The 19,078-nt window shown below is 48.0% G+C and overlaps 1 protein-coding gene across 1 annotated transcript in view; it reads left to right on the forward strand.

Annotated features, from left to right (window-relative positions):
* Window positions 1-19,078, forward strand: part of LOC125941147 (uncharacterized) — a 74,640-nt gene that overhangs the window by 21,328 nt on the left and 34,234 nt on the right. Inside the window, exon 4 of the mRNA XM_049658105.1 lies at window positions 7,610-7,673. Coding sequence (XP_049514062.1) covers window positions 7,610-7,673 — 64 coding nt within the window. The remainder of the gene's footprint in view (window positions 1-7,609; window positions 7,674-19,078) is intronic.

Genomic DNA, 19,078 nt, shown 5'->3' on the forward strand with positions numbered 1-19,078 from the left:
CAAGACTTTAGAAGACAGCGCACCATCTGGCACCTTGTGCCAAACACAAGGCGTTTCAGCTAGCTTGGGCCAAGTATTAAAAATTGCGGTAATGGCGCAGTATTGTTTTTCTTTCATTCCGTCAAGCTCGGTAATTAGTAAAGATTGCTTAATTAGCTTTTTTAAATATTAGCAATATCTGCAATACAAAGGTTGTACCAAAGGAAAGGAAAAGTAATACGAAAGGGAAGGAAAAGTAGTAGGTCAGGTACACACACGATAAGCTTCGCTTACCCCAATTTTCTCGACGAGGGAAGAGCCGCCGTGGTTGCTCAGTGGCCATGGGGCTGGGCTGCTGAGCACCAGGTCGCGGGATCCAATGCCGGCCACGGCGGCCGCATTTCGATGGGGGAGAAATGCGAAAACACCCGTGTACTTAGATTTAGGTGCACGTTAAAGAACCCCAGGTGGTCCAGGAGTCCCCCACTACGGCGTGCCTCATAATCAAATCGCGGTTTTGGCACGTAAAACTCCATAATTAAATAATTTTTCGACGAGGGAAGGGCTGGTGATTTCTAGCAGCGGAGCTGTTTAGCTCTTGGTTGGGCCGCGTAGTGCAAACGAAAACTGCTCCTGGAAATGACGTCACCGCGCGTTGACTAGCAGCCACCTCGCGGAGCAGTGTGTGCTTCGCCTCCTCTCCTGCCATGCACATGTTGCTATGACATGGAACGTTAAGGAGAGGGAAGGAGAACATGCGCGTGGCGCCCGCTATGCTCAGGAGAAAGAGAAAATAAGAGCGAGAGAAAGAAAGAGAGAAAGAAATTGTAGCAGCACCAACGCGGCGGCACGGCAGGTTTCGACCAGCCACGTCCCGGCAAGTGTGGAGGCGCAGCTTTGCCGTGACGTTACCGGGGAGATAAAGCTCGGAGCCGCCGCGACGGCGGCAGAATTCTCGTTGACTCTGTGGCGAGTACATGTACGCTTGACATGGAACTCCCGAAGAAGCCGCTCATCTTGAAGCGTGTCGCGCGGCCAAGCAAGAATCTGTGCGTCGGCGGCGAGCCGATTCGCAATACCGTTCCTAGCACCACTTAGCATTTCCTAGCAAAACTTAGCCAATCCGAGTAAAACCTGGAAGAAAAGCTAGGTCGATCACCAGCTCCACTGTTGACTCCAGCCTTGCACCACTAGTGCAAGCTGCCTACATTATTTTTTAATACTTGGCCCACGTTAGCTGAAACACCCTGTCTATCCAAGCTAAGAAATTTCATTACCAACCATCCTGTCGTTTGTATGCGGGCGCGTCTTAACCCTAGAGACACGGAAGTCGCCCACCGATCTCGGAAATCGTACGCGCTTTGTGTTCATAACTAACATTTCAGTGGAATCCAGACGTAGTGAAATATCAATTAGTTATTGGCTTTCAACAATACCGGGAGCATAGCATGGCCATCGCGAGAATTCACACTGAAGCGGAGGTCATTGGGGCTGCCATATTTGACAACGCTATTAATGCGAAGCATTTCTTGGCGAACATTTGTCACTTTGACAGTATCTATCTATCTAGCCGCCTATGTTTTGGTGCTCTCATGGTCGTATCGTTAACTTAATATTTGCCAAAATTGGCATATGACAAGAGTGTATGACGAACATCAATGATAGATCATGAGATGAATGTAATGACATGCGTGTCATGTAGTTCATAAAATAGCTGCCTAAAATGACAATGACCCAGCCAAAAAACACTTAAAAACCACTGAAATGGATTCTGACGTAGGTACTAAGTGAGGGAAACACTAAAGAATGGGGGTAGAAGCCATAGTCATAATCATAAGTCAGAAAAAATGACTGACTCAGCGAAAAAAGATTAACACTCAGAAACCACTGAAATGGGTTCTGAGGTGGGTAATAGGTGAAGGAAACACTAAAGGATGGTGGTAGAAGTCATAGTCATGACCATAACTTGGCAAAAATGACAATTACTCAGCGAAAAGAGATGAACACTGCAAAACCAATGGAATGGGTTCGGATGTGGTACTATAAAGCCTCAATGGTTGAACTCGTAGTCATGAGCATGACTAAGGCTTTCTCTTTAGGGCCTCCTAGGCGTTGCTAAAGGTACTCCTCAGGACTCTGGACGTGAATGTCGTAACATGCGTGTCGTGTAGGTCATGAAAAAGCCGCCTACGTCTTGGTGCTCTCATAGTCGTTTCGTTCACTTGGTAGTTGCACGCTGCTTCGCATAACCTCGATTCCCACAGGGCGTGGGATCTGCCGGCTTTTTTCTACCTATAACGTAGGTAGCATGGGCAGAACGCAATTTCTCTACTTGTGTAACGGTTGTACGTTTCACTGCAAACGCTATTTTACAACTGTTTTGTCAGGAGAATAAATCAAACACAGAAATAACTAAGGTATATAGATATACAAAAAAGCCGTTGCTTGTTTGCAACACGCGCAAGTCTTAACCGCGAGCACATAGGGAAGAAAGGAAAACTGTTTTTCGCGGAAAGGACCTATGATTGTTGATTGATTGTTTGTTCTCTCCCAGCAGTGAAATGTAGCTAATTACACATTACTGTTTTCTGCAAGAACCTGATATTGCCAATGGTGGTACAAAGCACGTCTCATGTACGTAAAGAAAATAGCTTTGTCAATGATGAAATTTCGTGCTTTGTACGCTATTGAATTTCCGCTTTGCGCACATACACAGCGGAAATATATATATTTCATATTTCACCTTGTTAACCTTGCTCACTAGATATGTCTCGATATAAGCGCCTTGCCCAATTCGTAGATTGCCGCGTCCTTAGGCATGACGACCCGCGTTTGCATAAACTGAGCTAAGAAGTTAGCTATTTCTCTGGTGAACACGGGCCCAGCGGTAAAAGTAAGGCAGTACAATGATAGCACCAGACACCTCAACTATTTACAGATAAGTATGCCTTACAGATAACCATGAAGCGTAATTAATGGTGCTGGCTGGCATAGGTTCTACAATGTACCCAACTATTCTTGTCGTGCACTGAATCTGATTAAACAAGCCTCCGCCATACCATAAACGTGTGGAACCAGCGATAATATAAACATCCATTGCAGAAAAGCGCGTCTGGCGCTGGGTGAGCTGTAAGCCGGTGAAAGACGGCCATGGTTCTACCGCAGCCGTGGCCTAGTGGTAGAACGCCCGCCTCGGCTGCGGGAGGCTGTGGGTTCGATTCTCACCGCCGCCGGGCACCCTCTGGTTCAAAAGGGTACAAGCGTACCCCGGCCTGGCGTTCGGCTTCCTTCAGGGGTTCATACGCTTGGGAAAGGAGCCTGCGCCCTGAATTCCCGTGAACCTACACATAGGTTCACTATTTGGGTCCCTGCAGTACTTGTTTTGCGCGTTCTCTGGTTAGAAACTTCGTCTCGAGATATCGCCACCGGCGCTGTCGCGGCCGTAAACCTCCTCAGAAAGACTGTATTCCGCTGATGGTGCTACGTTTACGAACACATTACTCTCTTGTATTAGCTTGCTTACGTGTTCCGGCGAACAATACCTTTTTTTGCATTATGCCCCGCACTTCCTCAAATATATTGGCCGGCAGTTAAACAATTGGTCGCGGCCTTCAAAACGGGCCGTGAATCGGGGCGGTTACAATTGATTATACCCTGACACTGGCCGGTCTCAACAATGCCGTAACTGTTAGTTCTCATGCATGGGGACGTAGGCAAATAGTTTACACACATCGCACAGTGAATCGTATAACTTGTTTTGAATATTTTTTTTTCGTTTGTTTATCTGAAATATGTATTCATTGGATGTAGAGGATGTAAGATCGCAATAAAAGCGAGAAACCGTGGCCGCTCGTATGGACACCTAGCGCAGGGGCACTGCGGCGCCAGTCGCGGATACCACCTACTGCAAGTAACATTGAAGTGGACGGGTCTGCAGCGCATCGTCCCCCTCAGTTTTGCTGTATTGTGGAATCCCGATTTTATGCTCGCCGGGCAGTATGCCTAAATTTTACTCGGACGGATACTCCTAAATGCTCGTGTCAAAAGACACCCTCGGACGTGGACAACTCTGAACAAATATTTTCACTGTTCTAACGTTGGGAAACTACAGCTAGCCCTACATTGTTACGTCGACTACGCGGAGCAAGGTACGAAAAAAAAAGTGCTTGTGTGAAAAATGCGTGTACTTGTGGTGCTTTAATTGGCCTGCATTTTCACAGCACACGTGAAATGTATGAAAATGCGTTCCATTATAGTAATGTTGCACCTAAACAATCCTTAGCATCATGTGCTATTTTACTTGGAAGGGGGGGGGGGGCAATGACATATTTGCAATTGTGGCTTAAAGAAAGCCAAGCATAAAAACCTATGGAAATTTCATGTACGTTCTGTTGAATTACCATTCGGCGCTTTCAATGTCGCAAAGTTGAAATTTAATTAGTGTCACCCTGCATACTGCGTTTGTTTTTACGATATGTGTCAACACAAGATGACCTGATCATTCGGACTAGTTTCTCTGTTATCATGCCCGTTATAAGGATGCATTAAGCGGCGCTGTTCTTCTAGTGCACCACAGTGTCACGATGTTAGGTTATAGTAAATTCCGCGGTTTAACTTCTGGACACTGTTAAATGGACTATGAAGGACGTTGTAGTGGAGGGTTCTGGACTTGTTGACCATTTGAAGGAGAAAGGGCGGTGTTACCTGCACCCTCAAAGCGAGGTACACAGCTGTTTTTGCATTGACGTAAGTAATTAAATAGAAAATGAGGCATCCATCCGATTGTAGCAATTGCTATGAAGGAAAACTCCACGGGTTCCTCAAAAGGAAAGCCTCGCAGTTGAACGAAAGTTCGTCCTGGTCCGGGACCACTGCCTTTGCGGGGCAGCCTTGGGTTTCCTTTGTAGCCATTGCTACGATCGCGTGGATGGGTAATTTGCATTTAATTTTAACTGTTTTTGCATTACATGTATATTGGAATGCGCGCCGTTGCTGAGAAGCGACCCCATGACATTGTTCTTAGCCGATCTGATTAGGTAAAGCGACGCTGAGTTCGAATACAGGTCCACTAATACGAATGACTTTGTGCCCGTTTATACTGTCAAAACAGTACATCTCCTCTAGCTGTTTTCACTTAAAATTAGGCTTGCATGTGGGGGTTCTTCCCTGTTTTGTATTCTAACTACCACGTGAAAGAAGCAATCGAACCCCCCTGCCATCACCAACGACTACATTCTCTCTTTTGCTTAACGTTTTTGAGAGGCGAGCGGGGTGCAGCTAGCAAAACGATAGGCTGCGAGGACGTGCATGACCACCTGTGTGACTTCACCTCCCTCCGGCCAGGCAGACAAACACTGTCGTCGGCGGCGATACAACACGCCAGGTTGTCCTCTCGCTTAGCTTTTGCATGTCGCAGAACACCCAATAAGCGCTCGCATATCTAGCACGTAAAGAAAAAATTACACCATCTTCCCGTAGGGGAACCCTGAGTAGTATGCGAAGCAGCCATGGGGTCGACTCCTAGTTAGTTCCCATTAGTTTTCAGTTCGTCGTTTCCGTTAGGTTGAGGTACGTAGCTACCGGCTTCGCGAGCCCGAAGTTCGGGATCGGCCTGTCGCCGCTGCCGTTTCGTGGCAGCGGCTCGAGCCCTCTTCTCCGCGGCGCTGTCCACGGCGCTGACACTGGCGTTGACGCTGGCGCTGTCCGTGGCACTCATCACGGCGTTGCGGGAGGAGATGAGAGGAGCGGAGCGCGCGCGCGCGTCATTATACCGCGAGCTACAGTGGCGCTCTCCAGCGGAGTATGCAGCGCCTACCGTCGCGCCTTTAAAGGTACGTCCACACTAGCGACAAAAACGCGCGCGACACGCCGCGCGCGGCGACCGATGCTGTCGCGCGCGGCAAGATTCGCGAAAAGCGGCAACAACGCGCGGCAAACGCTCGAATGGTTGCGAGACCCATTTTTTTGCGGCAGCCGCAAAACGAGCACCAATGTAAAGCTAGCCGCGCAGATGTGGCGGCACCTGTCGCACAAGCAAAGAATCATAATGTATGGGCTCAGAGATCGAACAGTGACGGGCACGCCGTAAAATCTCAGAGGCCATGTCCAGTCAATGAGGCCGTTTTCGTTAAGCCTTCCCTAACCGCTGTCCGCTTTCTGGCACGTCGACGTCGCGCCATGGTCGCACAAGCAAAGAACACGCTAAGATTATAATGTTCACAGTCACGAATACGTCATTCCAGATCTGACCTCCCTGAGCTTGAGCGACTCCCAGTGAAACGCCGAAACAACAAAGCAACTGCAACGGAGAACGGAGCGCGCGCTTTCACGAGAAGTCTCGGAAGGGAACGAGGCGAAACGGGACGTCAGGTTGTGTCATGTGACTGCCGCGTCTCGCAAAACGCGGGTCAGTGTGACCATCGCAACGCTTTTGTGCCTCGCGCTGGCTTGCCGCGCGCGACACGCCGCACGCGGCGAGCGATGCTGTCGCGCGCGGCAAGATTCACGAAAAGCGGCAGCAACGCGCGGCAAACGCTCGAATGGGTGCGAGACCCATTTTTTGCGGCAGCCGCAAAACGAGCACCAATCAGAAGCGAGCTGCGCAGTTGTGGCGCCACCTGTCGTACAAGCAAAGAATCATAATGCATGGGCTCCGAGATCGAGCAGTGACGCGCACGCCGTAAAATCTCAGAGGCCATGTCCAGTCAGGGGGCTGTTTTTGTTAAGCCTTCCCACACCGCCACCGAGACGTCGACGAAGAATTCGCCTCGCAATGGAGGCGTTTTTGGAAACCGTTCGCGGATATGCGTGCCTCTATGACAAATCGAACGTCGATATTAAGGACAAGGAGCTGCGTGCCAACCGCTGGCACATGCGGGAAAGCAGTGTGTGCGCCTGGCTCTCAGTGTCCCTGTACCGCCATATAGGGCGCACCCAAAACTTTCTCGTCCACTTTCTGGCGCGTCGACGTCGCACAAGTAAAGAACAAATAAGTATAGTGTTCACAGTCACCAGCAGCTCCGCGTCCGTATCCGACATGGCTGAGCGTGGCCGGCAGTGGCGCAACGAAACACACACTTCCAATGGAACACGAAACCGGCAGAACGGAGAGCGCGTTGTCACGAGAAGTATCGAATGGAACGAGACAACGCGGCACTCCACGCGCCGTTGCCGCGTGCCGCAAAACGCGTGTGGACTTGCCCGCGCGAGTCTGCCGCGCGGGCGCTTGCCGCGTGCGGCGTGTCGCGCGCGTTTTTGTCGCTAGTGTGGACGTACCTTAACCTAAGCTGCTTCACATTATCGCGCGCGGAGCCGCATGTGTTGCCATTCGTTTCGCAATCCGGAGAAGAGAGGAGCGTCGGAGAGGAGAGGAGGAATGCCGAGAGGAGAGATGAGACAAAGGAGAGGAGGGGAGGGGGATGCTCATGCGCAGTGCCGGTGTGGACGCCGCACGGCGGATGGATGGATGGAGAGAGTGACATAGCCCTGACCATAAGCTGCTAAAATGTAATTTAACAAAAATGATCTAAAAAAAGCATCTGAAAGCATCTAAAAATAATCCAAGTATCCACACTTCTCGCGTGTGGCATGGCCTAAATAGATATATGGTGATACAGTATTTTACTTACAGGCTGGAAGTGGTGGCAGTAACGCCAGAATGCGACGCCTACCAATGGAACAGAACGGAAGAACTCGTAAGTGTGACCTTCTATGAGAGTGAGAGTGAATGTGACTTGATTCGCGGTCTTTCGACAAGGCTAACAGGGCGTGGCGTGGTGGTGATATTGTATAAGGAAAGACAGGGGAATCTGTGTCGGTCACAACGGAATGCATCGGGGGGCTGCTTTCTTGCAGAAAAACATATGGCTTTCATCGAATGGAACGAGTACCGAGTTCGTGTCCCATTTGGTATCTGGAATGCAGGTTACTGTGTATGTATGTATTGAGCCATAAGGCAGATCCCAATTTATGCTAAAAATTTACGTGTTTTACGTGCTAAAAACAATATCTGGGTACACCATAGACAGGCATTCCGATTCATTTCGACAAAGACAAAATGCGGCCGCCGCGGCCAGGACTTCATACGATGTCTTCGTACTTAGCAGCGCAACACGTAATTCAAGCTGACTTGCCTTATATGCTGGGATCCTAAATAGCGCTTAGAGACGAAGAGAGGTTTAAAAAGGACTACAGACGGTGGTATTTGGTATCCAGGTAACCACAAGCCCTTATATTAGCAATTTATTCATCAACGATCGCAACTTCACACACACACACACACACACACATTATATATATATGTGTGTGTGTGTGTGTATTATATATATATATATATATATATATATGTGTGTGTGTGTGTGTGTAAAGCTGCAATCGTTGATGAATAAATTGCTAATATAAGGGCTATATTATATATATATATATATATATATATATATCAGCCTATATTTATGTCCACTGCAGGACGAAGGCCTCTCCCTGCGATCTTTAATTGCCCCTGTCTTGCGCTCCCTGTCTCGCTATATATATATAATATATATATATATACACTATATTATATATATATATAGTGTATATATATATATATATATATATATATATATATATATATATATAAATTATATATATTGCGAGCAGCTGTTCAACCTCGACGGTTTAATATGCAGGCCACGCGCAGAAGATAATGACGCTGGCCATGAAGATGAGTATATACAGATGAAGATGAAGGGGTAATATAATGCTCACACAATTACCCCCGCGCGTGGAAGCGGCCAAACTGGCCGCTGGCTATGGCTGCGAACGCCGTATGAAAGGCTTTAAACGTGAAACATGCACAATCTCATGTGGTACAGCAGCGGCCGTCCAAAGCGTAACAACGGGCGTGACACGATAGTTAACTGGCGAAGTCTGTTCCTGAACAGTGTAGGGCCCGACAAAACGGGAAATTTCTCGCATAAGCCAGGAACGCGAACTGGAGTCCACAGCAACACTTCGTCTCCAGGCTGGAAGGAAACCACACGGTGGGATGCATCATAGCGAGTTTTGCGGTCTTGTTGGCTGGCGTGGGTGTTGAGGCGGGCGTGTTGGCGACACTGGGCAATGTGCGAAACAAATTGCTCATTCATTGATGTTGACGAGGGCACGGGGACGCCAAAGAAAGAGATGTCGAGGACAGCGATCGGTTGACGGCCATACACAAGGAAAAAGGGCGAGTATAACGTTATGCGTTGGACGGCCGTGTTGTAAGCGAAGGTGACGAATGGGAGAATACATCCCAATTGGTGTGGTCAGGGTTGATGTACATTGAAATCATGTCGACAGCGTACGATGAAAGCGCTCTGTGAGGCCATTAGTTTGAGGGTGGTAGCTCGAAGTCGTTTTATGGATGGTATTGGACGCACGGAGAACATCGAGAAGTTTAGACAGAAAGGTCCTGCCACGGTCACTCAAAAGGATACGTGGGGCTGCGTGTCGTAAAAGATGGCTTCCAAGAAAAAGGATGCAACCTCCACTGCAGAACCGGAAGGTAGTGCGGCTGTTTCAGCGTACCGTGTCAAGTGGTCTACAGCTGTGACAATCCATCGTTTACCACCAGCCGATAAGGGTAGTGGTCCATACAAGTCGATACCAACGACTGCGAAAGGAGCTTCAGGACACGGGACAGGTTGTAGCAGTGCAGCCGGAGGTAAGGTCAGTCGTTTGCGGTGTTGGCAGATCGAACAGGAAGCCAAATATTTGGCTACGCTTGTTGCAAGTCCAGGCCAAGAGAAGCGGCTGCGAATTCGCTCATAGGTTTTATGGAAACCAAAGTGACCGGCAGTGGGATCGTCATGAAAGGTCTCCAGTATCTGGGTCCGCAGTGATTTAGCAAACTTTTGCTAAATCCATAACGATACTTCTAACCAGCAAGCTTTTGGCGATCGCTTCCTTGATTTTATCTGTTAGGTTACTCAACCGAAGTAGCACTTCTAAACTTAACAGATAAAATCAAAAGCGATCGCCAAAAGCTTGCTGGTTAGAAGTATCGTTATGGATTTAGCAAAAGTTTTCGACATAATTATTCACCAAATTCTTATACAGAAGCTTGCATCTCGCAGCATACTACCACGAAAAACTGAAGCTGGTAGACAGAACTTCCTGGCGTAGAAGAACATTTTTAACATTCAATCGTTCAATTTAATCTCAATCGTTTCAATCGTGTTTTATTATTCTACCAACTTTCAAAGAATAAAAAATCTTAAACACTTAACAATGTATGCTATGATAGATCATTAGAAACTATCGTGATGAGAGATTGGTTAACAACGTCTAGGATATATGTCCAGTTGACCTAAATTAATATATACCTTGAGAAACTCCTTAGTTATTAGGGGGCTTTAAAATAATAACCTATACACACTTCCATCAAACTGATATCGTGAATGTCTTCAGTGAGTATTTGTGTAGCACTAGTAATTCTCTAGTAGATTCCCCATTACCGACCTTGCTTCACCATGTTCATTCTTTCTACTAGCCATCAATGAGTGCACATAAAATTTCTCAAGGTATATTTTAATTTAGGTCAACTGGACATAGCCTACAAGCTCTTAACCAATCTCTCATCACGTTAGTTTCTAATGAACGATCCTATTATTGCCATTATTCAACTCTTGCTCTGAATGTAATTGCGTTTTGCACACTTAAATGAGGATGCAAGACTGATATAGTATTTTATGAAACGAGCTTTAAGCCCACTGCTGAATGGCTGACTCTCAAGCCTTTTACAGAAATTTTCCGAAATATATCGAAGCAGCCCCCTCGTAACACGTGGTTATCTAGGGAACATGATAAATGTAGCCGTGCATTCGTGAATGCAGTGCGTAACTTTATCCAAAATCGAACGCTAAGCCTTTAGAGCACAGGATTCGTGTGGTAGCGCGGTCCAGTCAGTTGAATGTATCGTAGAAATAAATTTGGAGGAGTCTAAGGATACTTTATTTTTGTTCCCAGTAGATCTGGAAGTTTCAATACCCAGGGTGAGGAATATAGGGGTATATATCATTGGTATTTCCTGCCTAATTGTCATAGTGGTCTGTCCTGAAATGTTTCTAGCCTTTCGCTTTCTCGAATTCAAGAGCGCCAACAGTCGTTTCATATTTTGCGTGAGATGATCGTTTGCGTATTACAGGCTTCTGATCGTTTACTTGAAAACCAAAGGCCGCAGAGGTCAATCGAGTCTTGCGCGGCGCTTTCACGAACTCTCCCTTTAAGCGCGTGGACATTCTTAGGCGACTCGCCAAGGAAATCTGCCCATGGGTCTGTCTGTCCACCCGATACGCGTAACACGATGCGCTACATTAAAATGAGATAACAGAATAAGTACCAAAGAAAAAGCGTTGGCGGCGGCGAGTTTCGAGCCTACAATCCCACGCATCGAAGCCGAGTATCTTAACCGCTAAACTAAACACCCACACTTGCAATAGATGAATATATCTGGACCATATGAATGGGTTGTACCGGTGGTACAAAACGAATGTCAAATGAAAACAGTTTCTGCGATGCGTTTGTTGAAAGACTTGGTAATGGTAGAATAAAACCCGTCTCTACAGGTTCACATGTAGAGCCGACTTTGAGCTTTCAGACAGGAAAATTCCAGTTTTGCCAAAATTAAGTGCCAAACGTACCACGTCGCCGATGTGCTACGGTGATCGCGGAATGCACTTTCCACTGGGGATGATCAGAAGTGATGAGGGGTTATATGGGTCTCGTAACGGTTGATTGATAATCGTTCGACGCGGATGCATAAGTTGCTAAAGAGCGATAAGGGCTTACAATAGTGGAATTTCTAAGTTTTATCACTACCGATAAGGGTCGGATGATGTCGGATAAGGTTAAGGATAAATAAAGATCGGATCGACTGCGATAAGGTGGATAACGACCGACAACGGTTATGGTAGGATCGAGTTCAATAACATAATGGCTGATAAGGGTTGATAAAGATGTATACTTAAGACTTCAGGGTTGAGATGAGAAAGTGGCAGAACGCCTACGCTTACTGAGACAACTTCAGAGGAGCTTCTGCATAATGCTTGTCGGATAGAGAAGCGCGCGGTAATACCTGTTATTTTTATTTATTTTTTTTTGTAGGGGGGGGTGGTGCTTGATGCGTATATCGACATCCTCAGGTGCCATCTTCCATATTTAATAGTTGCAGGGACACCTTTTATTCCTCCGTTATTTAGTCGGGTGTACTGCCAGAAACATTAGCAGCAATTGCAGATGTATAATGTACATATGTATAATGTGTGCACATAACGTTAAAGAACCGCAGGTGGTCCTAATTTCCGGAGTGCCCCACTACGGCGTGCCTCATAATCGGATCGTGGTTTTGGCATGTAAAACCCATAAATTATTTTATTTTTTAACGTGCGCGAAACATAATTATTATGCCAGGAAGCGGCGCCACTCTCTCGGACAACGGTTAACGAGCGATAATCACTCTTGTCAACATTCCAGGGTTGAAGTCCTTTCTTCGGAGGTTAGCGATACAACGCAGTCGGATGAGTGACCATTATTTTTTAAGCACGAGGAAAGCCGTGTACCGAGAAGAGCCGGCAACACAGCCTCTCCCTAAGTAGCAATGACCCATGTACTGGGTCACACATATTCATTCCGTTCCTTTATATGCCAGTCACTATTTTTGCAGCCCCCCCCCCCCCCCTTCCGTTCTCCGAAAAGTGAGATAAGCGGAGTCACGACAGAAGCGAAATCGCGAACTAGAAGCCGTCTAGCCGTGCCTAGACCACATGGAGACTTTCTGGAATACCGTTAGGCATATTTTCGCTTGCACCGGCACTAGAGACGTCGGCGGCAATAGGAAACGGTGTTACTAGCACTATATATTGAAGTGTTTAAAGCTACCTCAGATATAGAAGCCAACGATCCAGCTTGTCGTCTCAATATATCGAGGATCCCTAAACAGCTAACTCTTCCGCAATTGCATTCAGCGAAGCTTCCCGGTACCTTCCTAGTAACCTGGTTACAGTATGTACAGAGCTTGTCACACTCGCATGCTTTGCCGTCATCAAATATTAAGAAAGGAATGACTATTTTTGAACCAGTTCGCTGATCATTGCTACATACGGACAGCCTGTGTTGCGGGCCTATCTCGATACACGACTTTCTTCGTGGTTAGAAAAAGTTCACTCATCCGCCGGCGTTGCATCGCTAACGTCCTCCAGAGAACGGGCTTCAACCCCGGAACGTCGGCAGGACTGACGCTCGGTAAAGGTTGTCAAAGGGGTTAGCGCCGCTTCCTGGCATAGTAATTAAGTTTCGCGTACGTTATCTGCACACATCTACCCCAACTCGAACGCGAACTTACGCACACTCTTTGGCCAGCGCGAGGCACGCGACGCGTTGAAAGAACACGTTTTCGTGGTTGAGAACGTTATTAGCGTGTCGTTACTAAGCGTTGGGGATCGATACAGCCGCAGTATCAAACGGCGCCAGGTCCTAAGGCGCTGCCACAGCTGTACCCGAGATCAATAAAGGAGGCGAGTCAAGTCTGAACACAGTCGACAGTTAATATACGAGCAACGTGGTGTCTCCATGTGCCATGCTGTCTGACGCACCGCCGTGCATCCCAATGCAGGTAACTAACGGAGCATTGAGGAAACAGGTTTTGGTAGCTTTCCTGCTCCTAAAATTTCGCTGTACAACGTGTTAAATATTGTTTACCTGGCACTCGGGCACATGAAAAAAAAAAAAAAAAAACCGTACTAGAACTTGACCGGGAGGGTCGTTAACACAATGTACTCGATAAAACAACCTGGCGACAGTAGCCGCGAATATGCCTTGATCAACAAAAGGCACGCGACGCGTTGAAAGAATATACGCACTCGTGTAAGTGCACTCGTGCACTCGTCGTGGTGCCTGGGCAAGGGCACCTCGCCGACTCTGGAGGGCTGAAAATGGAATAGCGATTATGTTTTCTGAACCAGTAATACAGCGCGCGATGCGCGACGTCGGCCAGACAGTTGCCGGCGAGACTAGGAAGCACGAGAGAGCCCACGTGAACTAGGGTGGCCGGCACACGGTAGGCAATCCTTTGGTTACAAAACCAATCAGAATACGTGTTCATTTTCTTCGTTGATATGTACTGCTTTAATAAGTATTCGGCCAAGTTCTACCAGAACATAGAACACATTTCAACAGATTTAGCGTGCGTGCGCGAAGAAATCGAGTACACCCACCATGCCTTCCTGAGACCGGCGAGTCAACTTGCGTCCTCACGCTTACCGCGTTTGGTGACATCGCCGATGACCAACGACGTAACCTTGTCGAAGCTGCAAGATGGCATATTGTTCCGTTACAACATCCACCCTGATGGCCCTGAACTGCTGCTGGTTGTTCCCAAGCCCAAGCATAAGCGTGAGACTGTACTCGTACAGTTGCATGATGTTCCTACCGCTGGTCATCTGGGAGTCTCATCAAAGACGTATGACCGTGTTCGGCGTCGTTTCTTTTGGCCCGGTATTAACCGTTCCGTTTGCCCTTACGTCGCCTCCTGTAAATTTTGTCCATTCGACTTCGTACATTCGACTAATTGACCGACTCGAATACGCACCTTCCGCTCATACGTATTCCGATCATGGGTGTCGAGTTCGTCACCGTTAACACGCCCTAGATCGTTTCCTCGCCCATCCGCCTTACCCTCACTCCTTTTAAGAAGAACCGTACATATGCTGCATATGCCTTGTAGCGCATGTAGGAACAGCCAGCGCAATTAACCTGCTTAAACACATGAGCTAAATACCCTATACGTGTGGTTGTCGGGTGGCTGTTAGGCCGTACTGCTTCCTGTCATCTCGCCTTGTCGGGTACATAGCCAGGTCAAGCAAACTGGCGCAGGCAACTAATGAGCAAAAAAATGCCTTTTTTTGTTCTGTCTTGTTTCCTCAAATGGTGTTGCGTTTAACTGGATGCGCACATATGTGAACTTTCTGCTGCTATCGGAGTTACACGCTCGCTGTTGGTTCTCACGCGTTTTCCCAATCCCTTCCGTGGATTTTGTTAGTGTTTCCTATTAATTCTGACTTGCCAGGGCTTTCAACGGCTAGGAGTGCCGAGTTGCTGACTTTTGTTCGGGGTTCTGTGGCTCTTATTTTGATTGGGAGCACGCTCTCCGGCTGGTAGAACTGCGCTGCCGTCCAGAGGCTTCCGATATAGTTCCGATAGTTATATGTAGTTACATAGTTATATAGCTCCGATAGTTCCGGAACCGGATAGCTCGGAACCCGGAGCCGAGCTATCGAAACATCCGACGTCCAGGTTTTAGTTCCCAGGTGCCGGTACCCAATGAAGACGACAGCGCTCCGCCATCGTGACCAGCACAATCTAACTGCTCCCCTTCGCCATCCCGACACCTGCCCCGCTCACCACTGCGTCGTCGCTCTCCTTCTCCCTCCTACTCCCGCCGCTCCTACTCACACCAGCGATGCCAAACCCATACACAATGTCCCTATCGTGTCCCTTCCGCTGAGCGCCAAGTTGACAAAATGCTTACCCGTGATATCATTGAACCTTCTTCGAGCCCATGGGCATCTACTGTCGTGCTCGTTAGAAAGAAGGACAACAGCTGCGCTTCTGTATCAACTACCGGAATCTTAACCAAGTAACGAATAAAGGACGTGTACCCCTTACCTCTGATAGATGACGCCCTTGACTGTCTCAGTGGTTCCAAGTGTTTTTCTTCGATAGACCTTCGTTCCGGGTATAGACAGATTGCAGTTGACGACATGGATCGTGAAAAGACGGCGTTTATTACACCTGAGGGGCTCTATCAGTTTAAGGTGATGCCATTCGGGCTATGCAGTGCTCCCGCTACATTCGAACGAATGATGGACGCACTACTTCACGGCTTAATGTGGTCAAAATCTTGTGCTACCTCAATGATGTCATTGCCTTTTCGCCGACTTTTTACACACACCTCGAGCGTCTCTCGACAGTTCTTTCCGTGTTCCACAAGGCGAGACTTAGCTGAATTCGTCAAAGTGTCACTTCGGTCACCGGCAACTTACTGTGCTCGGAGACCGTGTCGACTCTTCGGGTGTTCGTCCAGATATGGAAAAAGTTCGCGCAGTCAAGGATTTCTCTGTGCCGACCTGCGGAAACGACTTTCGAAGCTTTGTAAGCCTCTGCTCGTGCTTCCGCAGATCTATGCGAAATTTTGCTGACATCGCACGTCCTCTAACAGAACTGGTCTTTATGAGACTTTTTTGGGGTCCCGAACAAGCTAGTGCATTTGCTGAGCTGACGATGAAACTCACGTCGCCACCAATTCTCGGCCACTTTTACGTGTCCGCTCCAACGGAGGTTCGCACCGACACCAGCGGCAACGGTATCGGCGCTGTTTTGGCACAACGACAGCACGGTTGCGATAGTGTCATTGCGTACGCTAGCCGTCTGCTGTCACCAGCCGAACGCGATTACTCGGTCACCGAACGTGAATGCCTCGCCCTAGTTTAGGCAGTGGGTAAATTTCGCCCCTACCAGTATAGACGGCCTATCAGGGTTATCACGAATAACCACGCCCTATGCTGGCTTTCGTCCTTGAAATATCCAGCTGGACGTCTCGGTCCCTGTGCTCTACGGCTCCAAGAGTACTCTTACACATTGGTGTATAAGACAAGCCGACTCCATGAGGGCGCTGACTGCTTGTCACGTCATCGAGTAGACCCACCATGCCTTCCTGAGACCGGCGAGTCAACTTGTGTCCTCACGCTTACCGCGTTTGGTGACATCGCCGATGACCAACGACGTAACCTTGTCGAAACACCATTCTCAGCCTGCTGCAAGATCGCATATTGTTCCGTTACAACATCCACCCTGATGGCCCTGAACTGCTGCTGGTTGCTCCCAAGCCCAAGCATAAGCGTGAGACTGTACTCGTACAGTTGCATGATGTTCCTACCGCTGGTCATCTGGGAGTCTCAAAGATGTATGACCGTGTTCGGCGTCGTTTCCTTTGGCCCGGTATTAACCGTTCCGTTTGCCCATACTTCGCCTCCTGTAAATTTTGTCAGCACCGCAGAAAACCCGCAGCCCTACGGCTGGCCGTCTTCAGCCTATTGAAATATTATCCGAGCCATTCATATTCGGGTTAGTCTTGATCTCCTTGGCCCTTTTCCTCTATCGCTTAGTGGGAACAAGTGGATAGCAGTTGCTACGGTCTACACCATCCGGTACGCAGTCACGATGGCTCTCCCTAGCAGTTGTGCAAACGGCGGCACTGACTTCCTTCTCAAAGCTGTGATACTTCCCCGCTGCGCTTCCCGACCACTCCTTACCGACCAAGGGCGCTACTTCCTCCCACAGGCTGTCCAGGACATCTTGCACACATGCGCTACAAACCACAAGTGTACAACAGCGTATCATCCTCAGCCCAACGGCCTCGCAGAGCGGCTCAATAGACCTGACACAGAAATGCTCGCTATGTACGTCTCTACCTACCATCATGACTGGGATGCCGCTCTTCTGTTCGTCATATTCGCCTACAATACGTCCCGCTGTGATTCTTTTGGTTTCTCTCCATTTTTGCTCTTGTATGGACAAGACCCAATGTTTTGACATGACCCTTTTACATGATCCTTCCATGCAATTCTCGATACAACGTCACAATGTGCCCGTGATGCCATATCTAGAGCTGCAAAGGCACGTGAGATTGTACGCCTCCGTCTGACCACTTTCCAGGAAAAGCAACGACGCATATATGATGCTCGTCACCGCGATACCCACCCTGGTGACATCATGATTCTTTGGTCTTTATGAGAAGCTGATTTCGCCCTATTCAGGCCCGTACCGTCTGTTGCGTCAAGTGACCTCTCGATACCTCTACTCCGCCATTCTCGACTCGACTGAAGCATCGTTCGACTGAAGCGATATCACTCGAACCTACCACGCGGCGGGACAGCGCCTCCGCCGCCGGGGGTCATGCTTCGAGGCGCTACAGTAGTGAACGATGATGACAGGACTGACGAAGACGACAATCGCCTGCGCACACGGGCTTCATCTTGTATGTCTGCGGCACCAAAGGAAAACGTCGCGTCGGACGCATGCGCGCCAGGCAGGGTGGGGAGAGGTTACCTTTCCTCTCGCAGGGAGCGCACGCGAATAGCAAGCGCCCGAGACCATTTGGTAAACAGCAAGCGGTGATAGCGGGCGGGCCCGCCGCCGCTCCCATCGTCCATGAAATCTCTTCTGCCTGTTGTATATATCGAGTAAATATATGTTCAAGCCTCTTTTCTCCCCCTCACAATATTGTAGAACGTTTCATTACGCAATTAACTGCAGTAAACAAGGTAAATCGAAACTCTTTCAATTTTGCCTGCATATGCAATAATCCTTGTACATGTGTACATGTTATGTTCGCCATTTGGCGAACATAATCCGGCCCTTATGTTCGCCAAATGTAGCCTTTGTGTGTCATAGAATTCCGCCAGGAAACTGGGAAACAGCTTACAATGATCACATAACGCCTTCGATCACACGTTAAACCGATTTTTACAATTCTGTATTACAGCCAAACTCGGCGCTTCTGCAAGACCTCAAGTTCATAACTTCAGGTGTTGCAGGTGACCATGTGAGCCTGAAATATAGGAAATATTGTGACTTTTGCATGGTAGAATTGAATTCAGAAGTATCAAACAAGAAAAAATAAATCGAGCTTGATTAGTGTAGTCCTGCATATATTTATCGAGATACTGCTTATTGCAGACACCACATTTTCCGAACTTTGCGTACACATTAGCCACAAACTGCCCCCTGTTTTAACGAAATGTCAACATGGTGCCTGGTCTAGTTAACCGACACAGCAAAATAGAGCAAGAACTAGGGCTCAGTAATTATTTGAAGCGCTTCGGTTTACCTAGAAACACGTGAAAATATTAACTGAACATTATTGTGACACAACAAAGTAGAGCAAGAACTAGGGCTCAGTAATTCATTGCAACGCTTCAGTTTAACCAGAAACAGGTCAAAATATTAACTGAACACTTCACGGAATTTGAACTTTGTGTGTTGTGCAGCTGTCTTAGAAATTTGGGAGATATAGCAAATA

The sequence above is a fragment of the Dermacentor silvarum genome, chromosome 10, assembly GCF_013339745.2.
Source record: "Dermacentor silvarum isolate Dsil-2018 chromosome 10, BIME_Dsil_1.4, whole genome shotgun sequence".
Taxonomy (NCBI): domain Eukaryota; kingdom Metazoa; phylum Arthropoda; class Arachnida; order Ixodida; family Ixodidae; genus Dermacentor; species Dermacentor silvarum.